We start from the raw sequence: 24709 nt of genomic DNA, 5'->3' as shown, positions 1-24709 counted from the left end.
ACAAAGGTTTAAACCTAAACTAAGGATCTTTCATGAACCCGATAACACTATTCGGGGGAGAACTACACGTTTGGACTTTCCAAAATTCCAAGGCAGTGATCCAACGGAACCAACGGATTGGGTGTTTCAAGTTGAACAATATTTTGATTGTCAAGGTACAACGAAATATGCAAAGGTCCAGATGGCAAGTTTTCACCTCCAAGGAATGGCATTGCATTGGTATAGATCGGTTATTCGTGGTGGTGGATTTACCAAATGGGCTGATTTTTGTAGGAGGATTATGCGCAAATTTGGGACAATGACATATGAAGATTTTGCTACCACATTAAGCAAGATAGTTTAGAGGATGATCGTATTAAAGTACCAAGCTGAGTTTGAAAGAGTTAGTAATCCTTGTGAGCCACTTTGGCCCAAACCGATATTAATGTGCATATTTATTTCAGGGCTGCGGGATGAGATACAGACCGATGTTCATGCTTTTTGTCCTACTACTCTTGAGGAGGCTTTTGTGAAGGCTGTGAGGATGGAACAAAAGCATAAGGCTCTAAAAATGACAGTGAAAACCAATTGGGACAATTGAGATGGGCGGTTTGCACCTAGAACGCCGGCTGAAAATTTTGCGGGTTAAAAAACAGTGGCTGCGAGTACTAGACCACGACCACCTTTAAAACCTTCTTTCGATGTTAGAGAAGGCACAAGATCCACTATTCGAACTCTCACACTTGCCTAGGTGGAGGAGCGAAGAGCGAAAGACCTTTGCTTTCGATGTGATGAGCATTTCACCCCCAGTCATCGGTGTTCTAAATCGATCAAGAGTGTGATGCTTATCGATGGTCTTGAGGAGGATGATGAGGTTGTTGATAATGGAAAGTGTCTACAGGAGGTCCATGAGGAGGTCGTTGAGGAGGGTGTGGAGGAAGATATCCAAGTTGAAATATCGATGTATGCATATTCGGGTACTTCCGCACCGAGGACGTTACGGGTAGACGGACTCATTAGAAAGCATTGTGTGCACATACTAATCGATTCGGGGAGTACACATAATTTTCTAAACGAAAGATTAGTGAGGAGGTTGGGTTTGGATGTTGAATCGACCATGGGATTTGACATTGCTATTGGAGACGACAGAAAGCTTAAGGTGGAGAGCTTGTATCGCCGAGTCAGTATACGGGTATAAGAACATGACATCATTATCATTGTGGACTTTTATCCATTGGCACTACGAGAAGCAGACATTGTCCTTGGTACTAAGTGGTTATAGAGTTTGTGATTCGTCACATTTGATTTCCGGAGCATGTGGATGAAATTTAAACAAGAAAACAAAGATGTGCGGCTTGATGATGTTCTGTCTTTGCTAATTCCTACGATGCAGCCTATGGTGGGGCTGCCTTGTGCATATGATTTGGCATATCTTCTTCAGTTAGGACTAGTAGGAGATGAGCCTGAAATGAGTTCAGGTACTACCATTGAATTGTCTAATTTATTAGATAACTTTTCTGGACTATTTGAGAAGCCACAGGAGTTGTCACCGAGGAGAGCGACGGACCATTGCATATATTGTACCTGGGGCTGCACTGGCAAACGTGAGGCCATATCGATATCCACATATGCAAAAAGAAGTTATCTTCAATATGGTAGTCGAGATGTTGTAGCAAGGTCTCATTCAACTAAGTCATAACTCATACTCATCCCCCGTACTATTGGTGCGAAAAGAGGACAGGACATGGCTTTTTTGTGTCGATTTTCGGGGACTAAACGCTATTACCGTCAAGGACCGGTAACCCATTCCGGTTATCGAGGAGTTGCTAGATGAGATTGCAAGTTGACTATATTTAGTAAGCTTGACTTGAGGGCTGGGTATCATCAAATTAGAGTTCACCCGGCGGATGTGCACAAAACTACATGTTGAACTTCGGATGGGCATTACGAGTTTTTGGTGATGCCTTTTGGTCTCACCAATGCTCTAGCTACCTTTCAAGGTCTCATGAATGATATATTTCGGCCTCTAATGTGAAGGTATGTCTTGGTATATTTTGACGACATTTTGGTGTAAAGTAGGAATGAATTGGAACATTAGCGGCATTTGGAGAATGTGCTGAATTTATTGAAGCAAAACCTGTTAGGTTTTTATTTGTTGGCAATTTTGTACAAAATATTCTAAGTGTATTTTTTCATGTATATGAGCTTTACACAAGTCTAGAATATCACTGGTGTGAAAAATTGCAAGATCATTGGAGAAAACCCGTCACGTTCTCACCGCGTTCACAAACTCGTTCGAACGCGTAATCTGCATTCACACAGACAGAGAGCCGTGTTCACAAACGCGTTTGAACGCGGGCACTGCGTTCACACAGACAGAGAGCCGTGTTCACAAACGCGTTCGAACGCGGGTACTGCGTTCACACAGATAGAGAGCCGCGTTCACAAGCGCGTTCGAATGCGGGTACTACGTTCACACAGACCGAGTGCAGCGTTCACAAACGCGTTCAAACGCAACCTGAAGAATTCAAGCTATCGCGTTCGAACGCACTTGGGCTTGTTCGAATGCACCTGAGATTACGTCAGGCCATTCGAACGCACCCGGGCCGCGTTCGAACGCACCTATGAAGTTTGCAATTTATTGGATTTTCGTGAGTACGAATATGACTTGGATTTGGCTCTATCTTGGAGATCATATATAAGGATAGTGTTGCCCTAACCTAGGGCAGTTGAAGAAGATTATTCAAGGAGACTTTTTGGAGGCTACATCGGTTCTTCAACAAACAAGGCCCTTCGCATGTACAAATCTTAATCTTTCGTCTTAAGGGCTATCTAGACGAAAGATCAATCTCGAGGGCTACTGAGATTGGACTTCAATCACAAGAAGCAGTGAATCGTGGGTTCTAGCGATCAAGACTGAGAGGAACAAAGTCGTTTGGAAAGCTAGGATGATAGATTATTTGAAGTCTATAGATGAGAGAGTATGGATGTCCATTGTGAACGATTGGAGTCCACCAATGTACATAGTGAATGATGAGTTAGTTGAGAAACTGATTGAGTCATGGGATAAAACAGATTATGAAAAAGTTGGCTGGAATAGCAAAGCTATAAATGCAACTTTTAGTTCTGTTTCCTCGGAAGAATTTAGAAAAATATCTACTTGTGAAATAGCAAAAGAAGCCTGGATGATCTTAGAAACAACTCATGAAGGAACTGTGGCTGTAAAACTTTCGAAACTTCAAAGGTTGACTACTAGTTTTGAAACCCTTCGTATGGAGGAGAATTAGACATTTGATGAGTTCTATGCAAAGCTGAGTGATATAGTCAACTCCAGTTTCAACCTAGGAGAGAAAATTCCTGAAAATAGAATTGTCCATAAGATCCTTAGGTCTCTTTCAGAAAGGTTTCAGGCGAAAGTTACAGCTATTGAGGAAAATAAGGACATTGACTCTATGAAAGTTGAACAATTGGTAGGAAATCTACAAACATTTGAGTCCAGTCTTTCAAAACCGAGGAAGTCCAAAGGGATAGCTCTATCCACTGTTGAACAAAATTTAGAGGAGTCTGAAGATGAAGGTGATTTAGATGTTGAGATGTTGGCTATGTTTGTCAAAAAGTTCAATAAATTCTTTCGGAAGCCAACCAAGTTGAATACTGAAAAGTTTGAAAAAAATAAAGCTTTTGTGAAAAAGAAGAATACTGTGACTTCGAATACAGGTGGTAGCAACAACAATGTCAAATAGAAAAATAAGAATTCTGAAAATAAAGTTCAATGTTTTGAATGTTCTGGTTTTGGACATATCGCACAAGAATGCCCTAATCGTCTTAAGAGAAAGGGCAAAGCTATGAAAGTTACTTGGGATGATTCAGATGAATCTAATGATGATTTTGAAAAAGACGAAGAAAACTTTGTAGCCTTTCCCTCTTCTCTGCTTAATACTGACTCTGTTGATGATACTGATAGTACAGATGATCTTGATATGCTACCGGCTGAGGAAGATGAATCTGAAATTCAAAAGACATATAATGACTTGTACTTGGAGTCGTTTAAACTCAAGAAAAGCAATCTTAGACTACTTCAACGACTCAAGAAAATTGAACCAGAAAGAATTCAATTTGAGGAGAAGTACAAATTGGAGCTTGAACGTGTCAAAGACCTTTCTGAACAACTTGACAAAGCGAAAAATAAAATGAAGGCTAATGAAATTGAACTAGAGCGATTGTATAAGGAAGTTACATTTCTAAAAGGGAAGAACAAACTGGACGAGATTCTAAAAGCTCAGATCTCTGGAAAAGACAGGTATGGTGTTGGATATACTGGTAATTCAAATAATAATAAAACTGTTTTTTCTGCAGGTATACAAAAGGAAGAATACCTGAAAACATCAATCGCATTTTCAAAGCAATCCTGGATGAATCCTTCAAAATTGAAGTTGAATCTACAAACTCGTGAATCTTTGACGGCACCAAAGGTAAACTTTAGTCACACTCCTCGACAAAAGGTGAGTAGAAAAGGGTTTGTTCTGACATTCTATCATTGCGGCATTCTAGGGCATATTCGACCTCATTGCAAATTTTTGCAAAAACCTAGAACTGCTTTCATTTATGGGATGAAAACAAGGGCCATATGGGTAAAGAAAAGTGATTTAAAATGTTATGTTGTGCATACAACCTTGAAAGCTTTAAATTTTGATTTATGGTATTTAGACAGTGACTGTTCAAGACATATGTCGGGTGACAAGTCTTTATTTTCTAATCTTGAGAAACATGAAGGGGGAGTTGTGACATTCGGAGATGGTAATTCATCAAAGGTAATAGGTAAAGGAAAGGTAAGTACTCTAGGGATTCCCAGTCTCAAAAATGTTCTTTATGTTAAGGGCTTGAAAGCTAATCTACTGAGCATCAGTTAATTTTGTGATAAAGATTATGAGGTAAAATTCTCCAAAAATAACTGTACTGTTACAGATCATGATGGTAATGTTATATGTTATGGATCTAGAACATCTGATAATTGCTATGTCGTTAGAACTTCACATAAACTGAAATGTAACAGTGCGTCTTTCGACATTGCAGATCTTTGGCATCAACGTCTTGGACATGTGAATCACAAGGAATTATTTACTCTGCCCAAACATGAAGTGGTAAGAGGAATACCTAAGATAAAAGAAATGTCAAAAAGAGTGTGTGGTTCGTGTCAAATTGGAAAACAAATTCGTATCTCACACAAGAAGGTAAATACAGCTACCACTGACCGTGTGCTACAATTAGTTCATATGGACTTGATGGGTCAAACAAAAATCGAAAGTCTTGGAGGTAAACGCTATATATTCTTACTGGTCGATGATTACTCCAGATATACCTGGGTTGAAGTCTGAAACCTTTGAAGTTTTTAAATCATTATGCTTAAAATTGTAGAATAAAAAATCTACAACCCTAGTTAGGATTCGTTCTGATCATGGTTAATGCTAAGTTTGAAGTTTGAAGTCATTGTAAGTTCTAGACTTGTTGATTGCTCAGTTTGAAGTCATTGTAATATCTTGTAACCTAGGTGTTTTGTCACAAATTGCCAAAGGGGGAGATTGTTAGGTTTTTTATTTGTTGGCAATTTTGTACAAAATATTCTAAGTGTATTTTTTCATGTATATGAGCTTTACACAAGTCTAGAATATCACTGGTGTGAAGAATTGCAAGATCATTGGAGAAAACCCGTCGCGTTCTCACCGCGTTCACAAACGCGTTCGAACGCGAAATCTGCGTTCACACAGAAAGAGAGCCGTGTTCACAAACGCGTTCGAACGCGGGTACTGCGTTCACACAAACAGAGAGCCGCGTTCACAAGCGCGTTCGAACGCGGGCACTGCGTTCATACAGACAGAGAGTCGCGTTCAGAAACGCGTTCGAACACGGGTACTGCGTTCACACAGACCGAGAGCAGCGTTCACAAACGCGTTCGAACGCAACATGAAGAATTCAAGCTGTCGCGTTCGAACGCACTTGGGCCCGTTTGAACGCACCTGAGATTACGTCAGGCCGTTCGAACGCACCCGGGCCGCGTTCGAACGCACCTATGAAGTTTGCAATTTATTGGATTTTCGTGAGTACAAATATGACTTGGATTTGGCTCTATCTTGGAGATCATATATAAAGATAGTGTTGCCCTAACCTAGGGCAGTTGAAGAAGATTATTCAAGGAGACTCTTTGGAGGCTACATCGGTTCTTCAACAAACAAGGTCCTTCGCATCCACAAATCTTAATCTTTCATCTTAAGGGCTATCTAGACGAAGGATCAATCTCGAGGGCTACTGAGATTGGACTTCAATCACAAGAAGCAGTGAATCGTGGGTTCTAGCGATCAAGACTGAGAGGAACAAAGTCGTTTGGATCGACGGGTTGTTTTGTGAGTCAGTCTTGTAACTACTACTATCATAGTGATTGGTTTTGATCCGAGTTTGGATCCGTGGTTTTTTCCCGTTTGGGTTTTGCACGTTAAAATCTTGGTGTTAATCTCTACTTTCGTTTTTAATATTTCTTCCGACTTTTACTTAAGTGAACGAACGATATCATTGCCTAAAGGTTAGATACATACGTGTGTCTAGGGGTTTTTTCAAAACCAATTGAAGATCAAGAAGTCTAAGTGCCTATGGGGAGTATCAAAAGTGAAGTATTTATGCCACATTATTTTAGCAGATGGTGTAGCAACGAATCCTCAAAAGGTTGCATGTATGACCTCTTGGCCTATTCGTACTACTACCATCGGATTGAGAGGATTTTTGGGGCTGACTAGATATTATTACCGATTCATCGCCGGATATGGCAAGATCACTACTCCTCCTCACTTCTTTGTTGAAGAAGGACTCTATTATATGGACAGATGAAGAGCCACAACAACCTTTGAAAAAATAAAAATAGCAATGACGACGGCACCCGTCTTAGCGCTGTTGAACTTTACCAAATAGTTCATTGTGGAATATGATACGTCGGGTGTTGGCATAGGAGCTGTACTAATACAAGAAGAACGTCTCATTGCCTATTTTAGCAAGACTTTATCACAAAAATCTCAGCAATTATCGACACGAGAGAGAGATATTGACAATTCTGTATGCGGTGACAAAAGTGGAGGCATTATTTAATCGGTAGACGATTCATTATCCGAACCGATCAAAAAAACCTTCATACTTTATGGGACATCGTATACACACTCCAGCACAACTGATTTAAAAATTAGAGTTATTGGGTCGGGTCAACATTTGCTCTCATAAACATACCCATTTCTAGGTCTTAGCCTCTCAAGCTCTCAACTAGAATTGATCATTGGGGTTGACTCGCCTAGGCTTGGAATTTAACTGGGCTAAGCTCGTCTTGAACCCTACCTGACTAAGCCAGATTTGGGCTTGACTGGAACCTGAAATAGCAATGAGCGACATGGGCTATGCTTTTGCTCGTCCGGCTCGGCCCACTACGCCTGTTTGCAACTCGGCCCACTATGACGCCCAACTTGACCGGTTACACTCGCTCATTTCTTCAATTTTTTAGTTCCATATCAAATATTTAGTTTATTAGATACACTATATAAATATATTCTTAAAAAAAATAACTAAAATATTTTTATGGAAGTCCCGTTACGTTCAGCCCTTTATGATATGCTATTTCATAACACTGCTCGTTATGCTCGGCTCAGCCTGATAAGCTCGGCATAGAGCCCGATATCTCACCTCTTACAGCTAGTGAGAGGTAATAGGCTATAATATTTTACCCAGCCCGAACTCGACTTGAAAAATCCCGTCTGGAACCCGGCCCGGCCTGACCGATGATCTCTCCTACTATCAGGCCTCTCGTGTCTTGATTTCTATAACACCTCGATCGAGAGAGGAGAGACGAGAGAGCTTAGATTGCGAGCGAGAGAGGGATGCGATGTCGATCTTGTGGGAGAAGAGCCAGACATGGCGGTGGCTGGTGCGGCAGACGCGCGATTCCAAGCCTTTCTTCTTCACCTTCGCGACGCTGTGCGGGGTGATCCCCGGGGTCATCGGCTTCTGCGTCATGCAGGCCACTAACTCCCGCAACGAGCAGCTCGAAGCCCAGCTTCGCAAGAACGCCCGCCCCGACTCCACCGTAAGCTCCCTCCTCCCCTTTCCCCTATTTACTGCTCGAGTTCTCTATTCAATCTATTTCGCTTCATAACCGGGAGTTGTTTCTTATGTTTGAATTTGAAGATTAACTGAAAAGAATTCCGAATAAGTTCATTTTGTCAGTTTATTTGGTCGTACGATAATGATTTTGAAGTAGTAATTGGATCAATTTGTTGGGGAGGTCTGCGATTTGGATTTGGCTGGTAGATTGAGTTGATGATACGATAGTGTTAGGTAGACTAGCGTCCTATAGTAAGGATAAATCGTAACAGTATTCTCATAAAATGGTTTCACCTTCTGCAAGAAGCTATGCTCATATGATGTAGGGTATTACCAAGTTCTTCTATGAGAATAACCAACTTATGGTCTTATCCCTGCAACAAGAGGAAGGATTCACAAAAGAATTACAGGAAGTCTAGCAACGGATGTCTGGCTATAACTGACGGGGACATTTCCATTTCAATTTTTTGGAAGTAATGGTACCTTGTTGTCAGAGGATGTTTGAAAATGGTTTGGATTGGGTTAGCTTATTCAGAAGTGAGAATAATCAATTGAAACTTGAATGAAACTAGTCAGTTATTTTTCTTAAGACTGATAAATCGATTGACACTGACTGAACAACTCCTTGTTTTCAGTTTCGATAACACTCTTAAATAAACCTTTTCATTTATAGGTTAACGCGTCTTGTGATGTTTATAACTTCATAATATGATATGCTCCTTATTAGCATTAGTCTTATGAACTGTTGCTGAGATTAGGTTATCTCTCTTCCTTCTTTATTGGAAAAGTTGGAACTTGCTTCAAGTTCTAGTTAATTATGTTCAGTTAAGAAAGAACTTGTCATATCGACATCCAAGAATTAAATGATAGCGAGGGAAGTCTCTAAGAATAAAGAAAAGATGTTGGATAAACATTCATCAATTTAAATAAGAAAGAGACTCAAACAAAAGAGTTATGTAAGTGAGAAGAGTCTCTGCTAGGAGGAAAGAACTTGTCAGATTCAACATCCAGTAATTAAATAGCATCAAAGCTCAATCTAGCTCACTAGGCAACGAGTGAGTAAAATCTCCAAGTAACAGGATGAATTCCTTGTAGAGGGGAATTACGTTTGTGTTTTAAAAAATGTTGGAGACCTTCCAAATTGAAAGGTCTCTCTTCTCTTGCAAGTTAAAGAACAAATGAGTTAAGAATGCTGGAGATCTTATTGAAAATGTAAAAAGCAACTGATTGACAATAGATAGCAGGAGCAAAAGGAATTTAATTGGCTGCGCATGTGTGATTATACATGTGGCAGTGACATAAGAAACAGCAAAATTCTATTCTAGTGTACCAAAACTACCAGTAATGGTTAGTGTGCAGCACCTTTGTAGGTTGTTAAATGCACTGGTTTGCATGCGAACAAAACATAATACTTTTGACATCTATTATGATTTAGTTAGTTTAGAAATAATTTTTGTTTTGGAAGAATAATGATTTTTGGCAGTCGTGTTCGAACACTAGGAAGTCGCATTCAAACGCGATTGTCGAACGCCTGCACACATTCGCAAAAACAGAGAACGTGTTTAGTGTGTTCGAACGTTTGCACACGTTTGCGAAGACAAAAAACATATTAAGTGCGTTTGACCTGCGTTCGAATGCAATCGGCAAACTGCAATTGTCCTAGGGTTATCTTTTGATTATTTTGCTTGTTAGGTTTGCCTTTAAATATGTGGAAGGCGATCTAATTGAATATTATTGATGAATTACTGAAGTTCTCCTTTCCAACCCTTTCTCTTTCCTCCAACGGCATTTAACATTGGACATCGTCTTCTTCCTCCCTCAATCTGACCGTGCCCCCTTGCGTCTTAAGGATCGGTTCAACCTCTTCCCCTTTGTCTAGCTTAATGCTTTACCCTACTATCGTTGCCATCATCTTCCTCAATACCTAATTATTATTTCCTCTTTTATTAATTACATCCATCATGCCACCACTTGACCAACCATTAGTAAATCTCTTATAATTTCTAATCTACATGTCCGATCGACATGATTTTGGTTGCGTTGGATCTTTCTGATGCGGACATCACTGATAGGACGCGATGGCATGTGTACCAGTGCAGGAGGCGCCGACAGTTGATGATCCCTCCTATAGGGATCTGGTTCTGATTTTTATTTATTTAGGGTGTCTTTTGTTTATTTCCTATGTAGGGTATTTTTTGCTTAATTTCATTATAGGTCTATATATAGACCCGTTATATTTTCTTTGGAACTTAATGAAAGTTTATATGATTTATTCTCTAGAGGATTTTGGTGTGAAACCATTTCTTAGGGTGGAGGTGTGAAATCCCATTCCTTCCTTTCTTATTTCCCTATTTCATCTTTCTCCACCACGTTTTGCATCACTTTCACTTTAAGAGAAACAATATGCCAAAGTTACAGATCTATTGGACGGCTAGATCTTCTGCAATTCTCCTTGAAAGTTCCGCCGTAAGTAGAATTGGGCTAATCTTCAGATTGTTGTAACATCATTAAACCAGATCGTAACAACATCCATGTGGAGCTTCAATTCAGAACCATATGAAGTGATAATAAGTTTTTTCTTTTTCCTGAATGTTGACTTATAAATAAAATGTTGGAAAAAAGCTATCTAATAGAGCTTCACACTTGGAGGGTTTGGCTTCCCACCGGTCAACATTTCACGAGGAAAAAATATATTTTCTTTATTTCTTTGAAGCAAAACCATAGCCATTGTTCGAAAGATCTACATCTCATTTTTATAATAAAGGAGGATAAGAAATCTTGAATAGACTCAAATTCCTATTACTGTAGGTCAAAGAGACCTTACTCATATATGTACCAATAAAATCTAACCAAATATCAAATTATTAATAAAAAAAACCTTAATACGAGCCCAAATAAAAACCAAATGCAAAAGTTACAAAACAGGTCAAATAAATGGTGAAAATGAAACAATAACCCAAATAAACTTAATCCTAACTATACTTTGACTCAATAAGACACCCAAAGACCAACTATTAACTCTTTAGTATGAAACATATTGGCCTTTTCGCTCCTGCATCAACATTACATCAAAACAAGCTGATCTTAGGTAGAACCATATTGTATATTTTACAGTTTTTGGCCATCTTGTGCTCTGCTTGAGGAAGCATGTTATTGAGAAGAATATTTGGTTTGAAACATGATAATGGCACACATAGGACATGGCAACATCCATACAGTCTTGAGTTAGAATTTCTTTGTGGTGCTCTTTCTTCCTTTCTTCGGCATGCAATGAACTTGGCCAAGAGCTATTTTGGATATAATTAAATTTTTAAAGGCTCTCTTTATGTGTTTGATTAGAAAACAAACACCCAAAATATCCCATTGTACAAATTGAAGAAATTCTTAACTCATATGTAATTGCTAAATCCAATGTTTTGCAAACGATCTCATCAAGATTATGTTTGAAATATAAGTTTAACCTTTTGCTTCATGCTTCAGGCTATCTTTCTCTATTTTAATCTAATTTTTCCTCATATATTCTCTCATCCCTTTTTTCCATCAATTTCTTTCTACTTTATTGTTCTTATTTTTTTCCCTTCATTGCAGAAAATCAAAATAGAATTATTATTTTTGGGTTGGTACTGTAGCAGTCCATACGCCATGGACAAATAAAGCACAAGTCTTCCATTTAATTACATTAAACCTCCTTATAAAATCTTAAAAATATAAAATGTGACATTCTTCTTGAGTCTAGATATCATCCTAAAAGGTAATGTAGGAGGTGACTAATTCATGTCATTCAATCTTAACTCTGCTAGATGACCAAATTATAGTTTAGCTAGTGAGGATGAGATTATTATCTTAAATAGGGCATGAAAGTCATGGATTTTATCTTATAAATGGCATAGACATGCATGGGTTCTTCAAGTTAACTCAACTTTTGGGTTCTTTGTTGTTGATCTAGTCTAAATGGCATAAACATGCATGGGCCCATTTGTATCAGTGGAAAGATGTTGTTCCTTTAGTGCATTATGCTATCACTTTTTCTTAGATTTTTATCATTTGAGAGGATAATTGTTAGGCTTGTAACTTACCCATTGAAATATACTAAAGCCTACATAGTATTCCTATATGGACAAGGCTTATTTTGATTGTCGTGCCTATTATGGGAATGTGGGAATATAACCAATTGGAAGGGAACATATACTACCCATATGAAAACAAGGGATCATCAACTTCAATGGAGAAGCTACATTTAGTTGTAACACTCGATCTTAGTTAGGGCTCTACGTTTGCTCTCGGCACACAATATACACATGACTAACTCCACAAGTGACCAGATAGGCTCTAAAGCCCAAGAAAAGCACTTTGTTTCTTAGGCATTGATCCCCAAGATCAATCCATATGGCATATAAGCATGGATTGGCATGCCTATTGGCATGGTTGGCATAGATCCATATGTATTGTGTCTGTAAATTATTAAGATCGATTTGGGGGGAGTATCTTGATACTCCCTTATGGCCAACCTTACCAACATTTGCCACTAAGAATTGAGTATATCCTACTTTAGACAAACCTAATTTAAGGTTTCTTTCATCCCGTTGTCCCTTTTGATAACTTTTTTTTATTGTGGTGATTGATCTATAGATTATATTTTAATTTTTCAAAATTAAAGGGAAATTTTGATTTTCCTAAAGTTATTTGCCCCAATTTAGGAATCAGTGAAAAATAGGCAAAAATAATGAGACTAGAATTTAATTGCATATTTTATACTAATATCTAGTATTGAAGGACTTTATATTAACCCTTAAAAGTTTAAAACTTATTTTAAGTTCCTAGAAATGTTTAAAGATTAGTTGTTCGATATATCAAGACTATTTAGTGTGTTAATGGCACATTGGCTTAGCATGGCACGTTCGAGCAACATGTACCATGCCAAGCCCTAGTATACAGTAAGGGTACTAGTAATCATATAATAGAATCCATTAGTAGCATCTTGCCATATTGCTAGACATACATATTTTTGAGAACCATAGTGACACCTTACCCTGGGACTCTCAGGTATTTGTTAGACTCGTCTTTCAATTTGTTTCCTGGTGTGGCCCACTATGTCCAATGTAAGTGTGTAACATTATGTTTGGTAATCCTGAATGCTTTAAACGTGTTGACCCTTCTAAACTTATTATTAGATGGGCCATGTTTATGTTTGTTCCTTCTACATGTCTAACTTGAAATCAACTTGCTTAAGCTAAACAGGATGTGTTTTGTGACTTTTATCAACTTGTTTATGATTCGGTAACTCGTCTATGACCTAAATAACCAATGTAAACCTGAACAACCCATTTAACTTGCCAATTAAACTGGTTAGTTTGGTGATCCATTAAATAAATGGGTTAGTGTTAGCTTAAACTCAGCCTGCTTGACTCGAACCGACATGAACTTGACCTGATATGACTCAATTGCCTCAGAAGTAACATATGAGTTTGGGTTTATGTGGGCTTATATCATTAATAAGGAAGGGATAAATTAGCTATTTATCACAACATGCTGAAGATACACTACCACAATAGCAATTATTAAATTACTACACATCTCCAGGACATATAATGTACAACAAAATGACAAAATAAACATAACATTCTACACATAAGTTTGGTTTATTATATACTAGTACAGAGAATATTTGAGTTAGGGATGTCCACTTGCCTAAAAAGTCAATAATTTCACATAATTGCTCTAAGATACAGGAAGGAGGGAGGGAGAGAGGAGCGGAAAGGAGAGGGAGATGTAAATAAGAATATAAAATCACCATTATTGGCAGTAATACTATAATAATAATGACAGTAATATGAATCATGGAAATGATGCTAATTTGTACTAGCGATGGATAGAAATGGATGCTAGTGTATGCACTAACAATAATGCATTGAAATATATATAATCATGTATATGTTTGTTTGATATACATGTGTATATATGTCTACTGCGCATATATGCTACCTATCTAGCGATAATGGTAACTGTAATTTAAAAAAAAACTATATTGAATATAGTAACTTTTTTTACAAACATATGTATAGTGATGATAATACCAAAGTGTGTATATATGCATATCTATATATATGCATATACTGTATGATAAAATTATAAAAGTATGTTTTGTTATATATGTAGACCTACTACATATACATGTAGGCATGCACGTGATGTTGCAGTATACGTTGACCCAGCACTAAAGCTTTTTGATGTCACATATTTCTTTTAAATTGGGCAAAGTAATTCCTGAAGTTGATGTCATTTGTTTCTGCTAATAGCAGAGAGACTTACTTTTGTACATATACAGGTATAAACTCTCATCTATTGGTAAGATGATCTTGACAATGCACATATGTATGTTGTTGAGTACATTTTTTATATATAGGTTTATATTTCTATATTTATTTAACTCACATCTTATATTCATGCTCATCGAATTATTACACTAGCAAGATCACATGGGGCTCCAAAATAAACAATATCCCAATGTACCTGAATCTTGATGTTCAAGAAAGCAAGGGATTTTGTATTAAGGTTCTCGGGATCGGGATCGGTATCGGCTGTCCAGAAAAACGATACGTATCGGCCGTTTGTATCAGATCGGACTATTTTTTAGTTATATAAAATTTTAAATATTATTTAAAAATGCAAAAAAATGCAGAAAAAGTTAGAAAAAATGACAAAAAAAAAAGAAAACAAAAATTACTCACATATGAAGTCTAAAAACTTAAAAAATGTATTAACTTAGTCAAAATTTAAAATTTTGATGAATACCGAGCTGGTTCTTGTAAATTTCTATAGTCTTCATCTTTATAATCACCATAAGTTTGTAAATATTGATGTCTAGGACCTGATGCTCTAAAAAGTGATTCCATCATACTAGTCATATTGTATAGATCTTGTTGTGTGACTTGCGTCTGAGGATATTGAGAATAATAACTAGCATATGGATGTTGTGATGGCTCCAAACAATAAATACTTAATGTACCATAATAATAGGAAACAACATTCTCATGACGACGTCGCTAATATGTATATACATCCTCAGTTTCTCTGTCTTCAATCCTTATGCATTCTTGACTTTCCTCAACAAATGTAGATGGGACAATCTCACCATCATGTGTATCATCAGGACTATGACTAGTACTAGTAGGTATACTATCTCTCGCTGCTGAACGACTCGTATCAGCCTCTTCCCTCGTCGTGGTCTTTCCGAATATCTAATCTAACCATGGGTTATCTCTGTAATCTAATAACTTGTCCTCTATTTCTCTGATCTATGGAGTTAAGGGGTCTTTTTCATCAAAAACATGATTTAAATCAATTAGTTCATTTTCTGTTTTCTTAAATTTTTCTCCCTCAATCTCATTTTATAATGACAAAAAACTAATTTCTCCAATCTTTCCATTATTAATCGGTTGCGTATTTTTGTGTGGATTAAGAAGAAAATAGTCTAATTTCTTTCACACTGTGATAAATATACAGTTTGATTTAAAATCTTCTTTACTATTGGTGTCAAATTTGGTGCCTCCTATTCATAGATAGACCATCATTTAGCTGGAGTGCTATGAGATATAGCTGCAGCAACTTTAGTAGTACTGAATTGTCCAGATTTCAATCTATATCTCTCCATCTAAAATCAATAATATATTATTGCATACTGATTATATTGAAAGTAAAACTTGAAACAAATAATAATAAAATTATTTAATTGAATCATAACTCACTTCTTTATCACAAAGGATTTGTTTATAAATATTGGGCTCAAGCCTGCTGATTACCTTCCTAACATCCAACAAAACTTCACTATCATTATTGATATTTGTAGAGAATTAAAATCTTGGATTAAGAAAATACCTTGTAAAAATTGAAAATTTATAAGCATTTAAGTTTTTAAATATTCATAAATAAAAGTAAATTAGTAAGTTAAAACTTAAAATTTAAAAGCATGCCTACTAGCAGTGTGTATATCTCTATGTAGTTGTCTGTTCCATCTAGAATCAATCACCTTCCACCACTTTCTATAACTTTGGCTCACATTCTTTTTTATTGATTCTTTTGTTATGTCTATTGCCTCGTATAAGAAACCCATCTTAAACTTGCCATCACTGTTTACAAATCTTAATACTTTGACAAGAGGCTTAAATACTACGATGGCAATTGTAATATCATCCCAAAATGCATTTCCAAGAGCCATATTTTTAATAGTTTCACCTAAAGATTTATCTTTAGGTTTCATATTCTTAATTTTTATAAACCACTCTTGTGATGTAAGCATCCACATAATATCATCCTTATAGCACATGATACTCTCCAAGGCTAAAAATGAGTGGCAAATCTAGTGACGCCGGGTCTGATGATCTCCCTACCACTAGTCATCTCCCTGAATAAATTAAGAACCCAACTATGGTTATATATAAAATTTGTCAATCTCTGATCTTCATGTATGACCATATTAATTTCAGGCTCTTTTGCAATGTTCTCTTACATTAGGTCAGTACAATGTGCAGCACATGGTGTTCAATATAAATGAAGTCTTTTTATTATAAGTAAATTTTCAGCAGCTTTATAATTGGCTACATTATTAGTAACCATTTGGACTACTCTTTTTTCACCGATTTCTTGTACCACTTCATCCATTAATTGACAAATATAATATGCATTTTTAAATTGAGTAGTAGTATTCATAGACTTCAGAAATATTGTCCCCATGCCAGAGTATACTAAGAAATTAATTATATTTCTGCTGTTTTGTGTACACCCACCACCTATGAAGCACGGATACGGATACGGGATACGGATACGATACGATACGGATACGGGGATACGGCAAATTCTCAAAATACAGGATACGATACGTCTAGGATACGGCAATTAAAAAATCTAACTATTAGTATTAGTTCTAACCGGTATACTAATATTTAAGAAGATGAATTCATGATTTCATGTCATTCAAATTAAATATAACCAGCTAATCTAGGAATCTAATAATGGAATAAATCTGAAAATTCAGAATCATAATACTTAAGCAACTAGAGAAGGTTTAAAGCAATAAAAATTCAGACATGCAATACTTAAGTGATCATACAGTTAAACTGTAAATAAGGCAAAGTAGAAAAGGAAAAAAAATCAGAGAAGAAATCTGCACAATCGAAGAAGAAAAAAAAAATTCAAACATGCAATACTTAAGTGATCATACAGAATTAATTAAACTGTAAATAAGGCAAAGTAGAAAAGGAAAAAAAAATCAGAAAAGAAATCTGCACAATCAAAGAAGAAAAAAAATTCAGACATGCAATACTTAAGTGATCATACAGAATTAATTAAACTGTAAATAAGGCAAAGTAGAAAAGGAAAAAAAAAAATCAGAGAAGAAATCTGCACAATTCAGAGAAGAAATTCAGAGAAAGGAAAAAAAAGGAAAGGGGAAGAAATCAAATGAATAATTCAGAGAAGAAATCGAGGAAAAACTGAAAAGAAAATTGAAGAAAAAAAAAAGCTAGTTCATCAAGAGAAGAAATAAACATACCTTCGTCGAGAGAGAGGAGGAAGAAGGGAGAGCGGTGGCTTGTCGAGAGAGAAGGGGAGAACAGGGAGCGGCGGCGACGGCGTGGTCGCGAGAGAGAGGGAGCAGCGTCGTCGAGAGAGATCGAGAGAGAGAGAGAGGGAGAGCTAGGGCACGGTTTGAGATATCAAATTGGGGGTGGAACGACGGGGGTGGGGGGGGGGGGGGGGGGTGTGGGGTAGGGGTGGGTAAGTTAAATTTCTTAACGGGTTTATAAAATTAAACTCACCCGATTACCCAATTAAACCCAAAACGTATCCAAAACGTATCCGAAACGTATCCAACACGTATCCAGCCGTATCCACCCCGTATCCGAAAATAAAAATTAATTATTTAAATTTAGGATACTTCGAAAACGTATCGGATACGTATCCGGGCCGTATCCGGCCCGTATCCGTATCCGATACGTATCGGATACGGATACTCCACCCAAATTGGAGTATCCGTGCTTCCCAGCCCACCACACATTAGTGTACAACTAAATTTATCCAATATTGTTTAAATGTCTCAATATAAGTACGAAGCTCATCTACCTTTGAGTCAAGATATTTAGTAGCAATATTATTTGAACTAGGAGGCGGAACATCAAGTTCTATTGATTGTATCCACCATAGTATGATAATAAGAGCTATTAGCTACATTGAAAGGAATATGGTTGTAGAAGAAAAATTTAGATATAGCCCTACCAATGTATTTCTTTGCATCTTATATTCTTTTGAGAGCTGTCTTGATAGAAGTCTGTGTACGACCTCTTTTTTTTTTGAAGATATGTATTCATTGTTCCAATATTTTCAAACTCTGCTATAACAATGGATAGAACTGTTGCCCCCATATTCTACTCTCTCTCTGTATATTAACTGATCTAGATCTTTGAAAATTACCACCAATTTTTCTTCTCATCTCACCCGAGGTCGTTGGAGGTCGAGGTCATCGGATCTTTGTCGGAGAACGTCGTCGGGAGTCGAGGTCACTGGAGATCTACTTAGTCGCCGGTGAGAAAGAGACTCGTGAGAAAGAGAGAAAGAAAGAAAAGAGAGAAAGAGAGAAAGAAAGAAAAGAGAGAGAGAGAGAGAGAGAAAAGGGAGAAAGAGAGGCAGGTGGGTGGGGGGACATCAATTATTGATGTCTCCCGAGTCAGATCCGACCCGTTCCCACCCGTTTCGGTTAGGATCGGCCGAAACGAAACGGATCGGGTTTTGGCCAGCCGAAACTAGTGGGATAGGGGTCGATCCCGATGCGTTTGGACCGATCTCGAGTGATCGGTTGAAATAGGTAACCTTGCTTTGTATCAGTACCTTACTTGGTAGAAAAGTCATTTTAATTGTTACTAGGTTTATGTTATTAGCTATATGTTGATCGATTTAATTGCTACTGTAGGAATGCCTAAGTAAGTTCAGGTACTGTCAATAGTAACATCATTTAGCATTCCACGAAAAATTGCTAGTGACTCTTTAAAACACTAGAGCATAGGCAATAGAACTCCAAGTGCTGTAGATCAGGTATGCACTGAATTGGAGTAGCAACTAGCAACTATTTGCTGCATATGTCTAATAACGTAAGAGTCAAGAAACAATGAAATGATGAGTTGTAAAACAGATCTGAGAGCAGAGGAAATTGCAGTTGAGTAAAATACAGATGAGCTATGGAGCAAACCCTGTAGACCAAGTGGCCAACTTCGACCCAAAGCACCCAAGTTATTCACTTAGAAATATTGAAGGCCCATTGAGAGCTACAACAATCGATTACTTACAACTTTTGTGGTCCCAAACAACTCAAGAATGCTAGAAATGACCACAAGATAATTCCCACAGGAAGTAATAGGGTGAAGACCTTAAAAACTCTAGGGAAGTTTTATGCACTATTGAGCACAACTTAGTCAATATTTGATGATCAAAGTTAAACTGAAAAAATTGCAGATTTCCAAGATTGAAGATGAAGTTAGACTCATGGACGTTGGAGACTTTTTTATGTGGTACACAGAGGACAGAAGACAAATTTATGATGAATTTTCAGATGATAATCTTTTTAGTCAACTACTTCAGAACCGATATATGGAGGCATCTTGAAGGTGCAAATATTAGGTCATTTACAACAATTGTTCTTGGCAATACAGATGAACCCATTGATTTTAGAATAAACTAGATGAGAGCTTGGGAATTCGGAAACGAATGAAAGCCTTTAACTGATATTATTGGTGGAGCTGTTTAGATGATCATATGAAGAGCAACTAAATTGAATTTCTGAAGATAGGATCACTTGAACTTCAAGACAGACTTTTGGAGATTAATGACATTGAAAAGAGAATATTATGGAAAGGGATAGGGAGAAATGGATAAGAAGAAGAAAAGAATAAGGGCTGGGTTTCTGGTGGGTACAGAGAGCTGGGGGAACAAAGGAGAGAAAGAGAGGTAGCATGAGGAAGGAGAGAAGCATAGCTCATTTCAGGAGGCGCCCTCTCCAAACAGTACTGCATATCTATCTTATCTATCAATTTTTTTTAATATTTTTGGGCTTTTGAGGCTTGAATTTTACAATTTTCTTGCTAAATGAGAAACAATGATTCATCATAACATAGCATCCAAAACTCTTCCATGTTAGAAATTTTTTTGTTCATCACATGATATCACTGATTTTTGATGTCAGTACTAATCTTCCTATTGTTCTTAATATGGAAATACCTCCTTTGCTCGTGGGAAGTGCAAAAAAACAGTTGAGATGGAAGGTCTCATTTTTTGTAGTAAGCCTCACGGCATGGCTTCTAAGATGAAAGCCTAGGAGTTGCTACACATAAATAACTCCTCTCTTGAAAAGCCCTCTTTATCCCTCATAAGATGACTGAGATCGCTCTCAAGGGTGGTATGAGGTGTTAGAGAGGCTCTTGCCAAACCTGCGACATGACAAGGACCTTGTGGCACACTTGATATATTTCTTTTTTCTTATCATATAAGATGCCAACTCATATAAAGTAGAAACTAATTCAGATAACTTGGTTAGTGTAGCCCATTGAGAAGCCTGTTTTATTTAGCTCATGGATATCAGAGTATCAATATATTGGCCCTACTGATAACATCTGCCCATACTCTCGAGTATTAGGGTCTATCTCATTTATTCTTTGAGATAATAGAGTTTTCAGATTTCAATTTGTATGATCACATGTTAGTGCTCGCCCTTTCTCCAAGTTCGTATGATGCATAGTTCCTATCAAATACATTTGTAGTGGCTTTTAAGATTAAAAATTTGTGGAGGAGAGATGAGTTTCCTATATCGACTAGGTCTAAAGATATGAAAAAAGTTAAAGCCCACATGAAAGTCAAAAGTCAAAGACCAAATTCGATTCAGTTTACGAAAACAGAGTCCTACTAGGTTTATAAAAACAATAAGATCCAAACTTTGAAACCAAAACCGAGAAGGTGGAAATTGTATTTTACTCTTAACTATGAAAATCAGTCTCAAGTCGGTATGTAGAAAATCGAGTAAGAGTAGAAGATAAAACAATAAATACTTACAACTTTCTAAACAGTCTATTGTCTAAGTATTGAAGTCTGCTTCTTTAACTCGAAGTTTGTCTTGATTAACCACTCTATGATTAGATTGTCTCCATGTTTGGTTTGCAGTACGTCCTTATTTTTCGTATTAATGATGGTAGTCGATGTAGACTCGGTTCAACTTCTCTGGTGCTTTAGAATCATCTATTGAAGCTCAAACACTTAGACATATGCAGAAGCTCTGCTAACAATGGATAGAAATTTAACTCCGTGAGGAACATTTGAATAGATGTTTCAACATCTGACTCTTAGTCTCTTAAATAAAGGTAAAGGAATATTTATAATTCAGACTAGGACAAGCCACCAAAAGAATCTCTAATATCGTTTTTAAATCGAAACTTTTCCTTGTTATCTTGTGCATGATGTCTGTACGCTATTTATCTCGTCTGGACACCACTTAAGTTTCTTTAAGTGATGCGTTTCGACCGTCTGGATGAAGTCTTGATGCATTCTTTTTTGAATTCAATTCTGCATCAATGGATTGAAATCTTAACACATTTGGACCTTTCATAAACTATATGGCTTGACCTTACACTTGAATCTAATTGTACAACTTAATTAAATATGATTTTGTACATGAATTTGCCTTTACAAAAATATTGCCTATACAAAGATAATAATCCAACTCATCTCTTTCAAAATTTAACTCCCTTGTATTCCAAACATAGTCAAATGGGTGTCTTGTATTATTCTGTAATTCCTTGTTAGATGTATTGTTATTGTGTGAATCCATGTTTTCCATGCTTTGCTGATTTAGTAGGTGTTAGTGAAGATGCTTAAGCTTTGAAAAGATGGGTTGATCCATTAGCCTGAAAGGTGTGGCAATGTCTTACACAGTAATCCTAGTTGCCTACTATTACTGGCAGTCTATTAATATATCATAATCCTTAAAATTTTACCTGAATCATCCAATTATGCGTATATTAATGAACATGGCAATCAATTTGGTTTAGTGGTCTTTTGCGAGATTTCCAGCACACTGAGAAACCAAATAGCTAATGAACTTATAAGTTGGTAAATATTAGACTTGCAAAAAGTAAAGAACTGTGAATTTTGCAGTTTTGAACCTAATTTTTTCTATTAGATACATCTCTTGATTTAATGGAAGCTTTTTTTCTTTCTTACTTCATGCATACTATCTTAATCTTGAAACCTGGTTTCCCAAATTTGTTATCAATCTTGGATAACAAATCAGATGATGGCGCAAGTCAACAAGGAGAGATTAGCTGAATTTCTTGGAGAGCTGCAGAAGAAACAGGATACAAATGATAGATATGTTGCCGCACTGAGAGGGGAGACACTGACAAGAAATCCTTACGTTAGAATTCAGCCATTGCCCAAGCAAGCTGGCGAAGATACCACTAAAGAGAAGTGAGCAGGAAGGTAGACTCACCAGTACCACTTGTATCACTCTTCAGTTCAATTCCGAGACTGAATGTCCTTCATTAAAAATTTGATCTGCTTTATGACAATTTGCAAAGGAAGATGCGTCTGTAATGTTTCACCAACTTAATGCTTTGTTACATGTAAATTCTGTTGAACTAGTTTTTTGTCTGAAATTGCCTAAGACAATAAATTTTGCTCTTGATAGGCCTGTTTTGCTTGATAATATCAGGTTATATCTTATCCCTTCATCCTATGTATCTATATTTGTCCAGGAAACATGAAACATGGATACTTTCATACTCTCACACTGGATACGAGACTCATTGGATACTCTCAGATATGTATAGGATACTTCAAGTATCCAATTTTTTTTAGAATAAAATTAATGCTGTTGATACTTTTATGAATACTGCTGAGGTTCATATCTTGAGTCAAATTGAACCAGATTATTATCTTTCATTTCATATCTAGAAGGTTTTCTATTTTTTTGTTGAAGAAATTGTCTGCTTATTTATTTTATAACTATATTAAGAATCATGTTATAATTGATAATTTCTTCTAATTTTATAGACTGAATTCGGTGGTTTATCTTACATTTTAGTAGGTATACTGCATAACATACAGGACTTTTGCAATGAATGGTACTTTTAATGGATAAATTAGAGGTCGCTTTATATAAACTATCATATGCCACAATAATAGACAGGCTGAAGAGACCATTTGGTGGCATCAATTGCAAAAGAATCGTCAACGGTAAGGAAAGACATTATCAAGTTCAGATATGGAGGAAGATGGGAAGTTATGGGTAAATTTTTACCACTGGGTTATGGGCAATCCCTTTTGTATCTAAAGTTTGCCCAAAGAGAAGCCGTCATCTAATTATCATTATTGCTGAAATTTTAAGATTACCAACTCGTAATAATTTGAACGAATTCAAGATGCAAAGAGTTGCAAGATATTTGGATCGACAGAAGCGTAAAATTAGAGAGAATTTGTTTGCAATCTATTTGGACCGTCGGAGAAGCTCGTGACATACCTTTAAAGGTGGAGAAGTTAGAAGAGGCAATAAACAATTCCTAATATTCCAGGAGTCATTTATAAACAAATTATCCCACCACTAGGGAAAAACATAAAGGAATACAATCATTAAATACAAATCAAGCAGAACAAGCAGGCATACAAATTAAAGAATCCAAAAGTCGAAGAAAAGGGGTCGGAAGGAAGCAAACCACAGACCCTTCAAGCCGAGATCTGATTGTTGCAAAACTTTGTCGATTACTTGAAGCTATCAATTGAAGCTCATCCAACACATTATTTGATTGTTGGTTAACAAGGACTAACCGGCAAGCTATTCTGTAGTGTCGACGTGCTTTAGTGGCACTTTGGCTTTGGCAAGAAGCATGAAGGGAAACGGCTATAGGGAGGGAGGGAAGGAAAAAAAGAAAGAAAGTATTATGAACTAGTTTGATCCGATGTGTAACGGTTTTGGACTAGTTCGATGACGTGATTTTTGAAGGAAGCTGCGGATAATCTAGCCGTTAGATCTTTCTGAATTTTAGATATGTTGTCGCTCTTTACAACAAATCAAAGATCACAGGTTTGGATGGCTAGATCTTGAGATATTGGCCGAAGAGTGGCTGAAGGTTGGATGAACCCTAGCTTGTTAGCCCTTTAATTGTTAGATAGGTTAATTTCTTCGAAGTGAAGGAAGAGAAGTTGTTGTAGAAGAGGGAGTTTAGGAGTTAGAGAAAGTCGACCAAGGATTTGGGCGGTGGAAGGAAGGAGGTGGGAAATGGTGCCAATGGCTAGAGCAAGAAAGATTGAGATAAAGACATAATGCCGTTTCAATTATCAGATCCAATTTCAATTAGGGTTTCCTCTACATATTTATAGAGGCTCATCCTAGGGATTCAACAACTAAGTTAAAACCTTAGCAAATTAACAATTTTTACTGTGGTGCGTTCGAACGCATTCAATTGCGTTTGAACGTAGAAATATAGTTCTATGTCATTGCGAACGTGTGCAGGCATTTGAACGATCGCATTTGAATGGGCCCGAGGCCATTTGAACGTGCAAATCACATTCT

At 36.9% G+C, this 24709-nt stretch overlaps 1 protein-coding gene across 2 annotated transcripts; it reads left to right on the top strand.

Moving 5' to 3' along the window:
* The first annotated feature begins 7743 nt into the window (after positions 1–7743).
* LOC140759195 (uncharacterized) lies at positions 7744–23081 on the top strand. 2 transcript variants are annotated; one of them, XM_073095687.1, is made up of 3 exons: positions 7744–8092; positions 22433–22620; positions 22896–23081. In XM_073095687.1, the coding sequence occupies exons 1-2, from the start codon at positions 7892–7894 to the stop codon at positions 22610–22612; spliced, it is 381 nt and encodes a 126-aa protein (XP_072951788.1). In that variant the 5' UTR covers positions 7744–7891; the 3' UTR covers positions 22613–22620; positions 22896–23081. The 2 variants fall into 2 exon arrangements, with proteins under 2 accessions (XP_072951788.1, XP_072951787.1); XM_073095686.1 differs by lacking the exon at positions 22896–23081 and having other exon boundaries at positions 7748–8092; positions 22433–22831.
* Positions 23082–24709: the final 1628 nt, after the last annotated feature.

This window comes from Typha angustifolia, chromosome 4 (assembly GCF_048772165.1).
Source record: "Typha angustifolia cultivar Huaian chromosome 4, ASM4877216v1, whole genome shotgun sequence".
NCBI classification, from domain to species: Eukaryota; Viridiplantae; Streptophyta; class Magnoliopsida; order Poales; family Typhaceae; genus Typha; species Typha angustifolia.
Note: the sequence above shows the minus strand (reverse complement) of the source record. Positions and strands in the feature narration are given on the sequence as shown.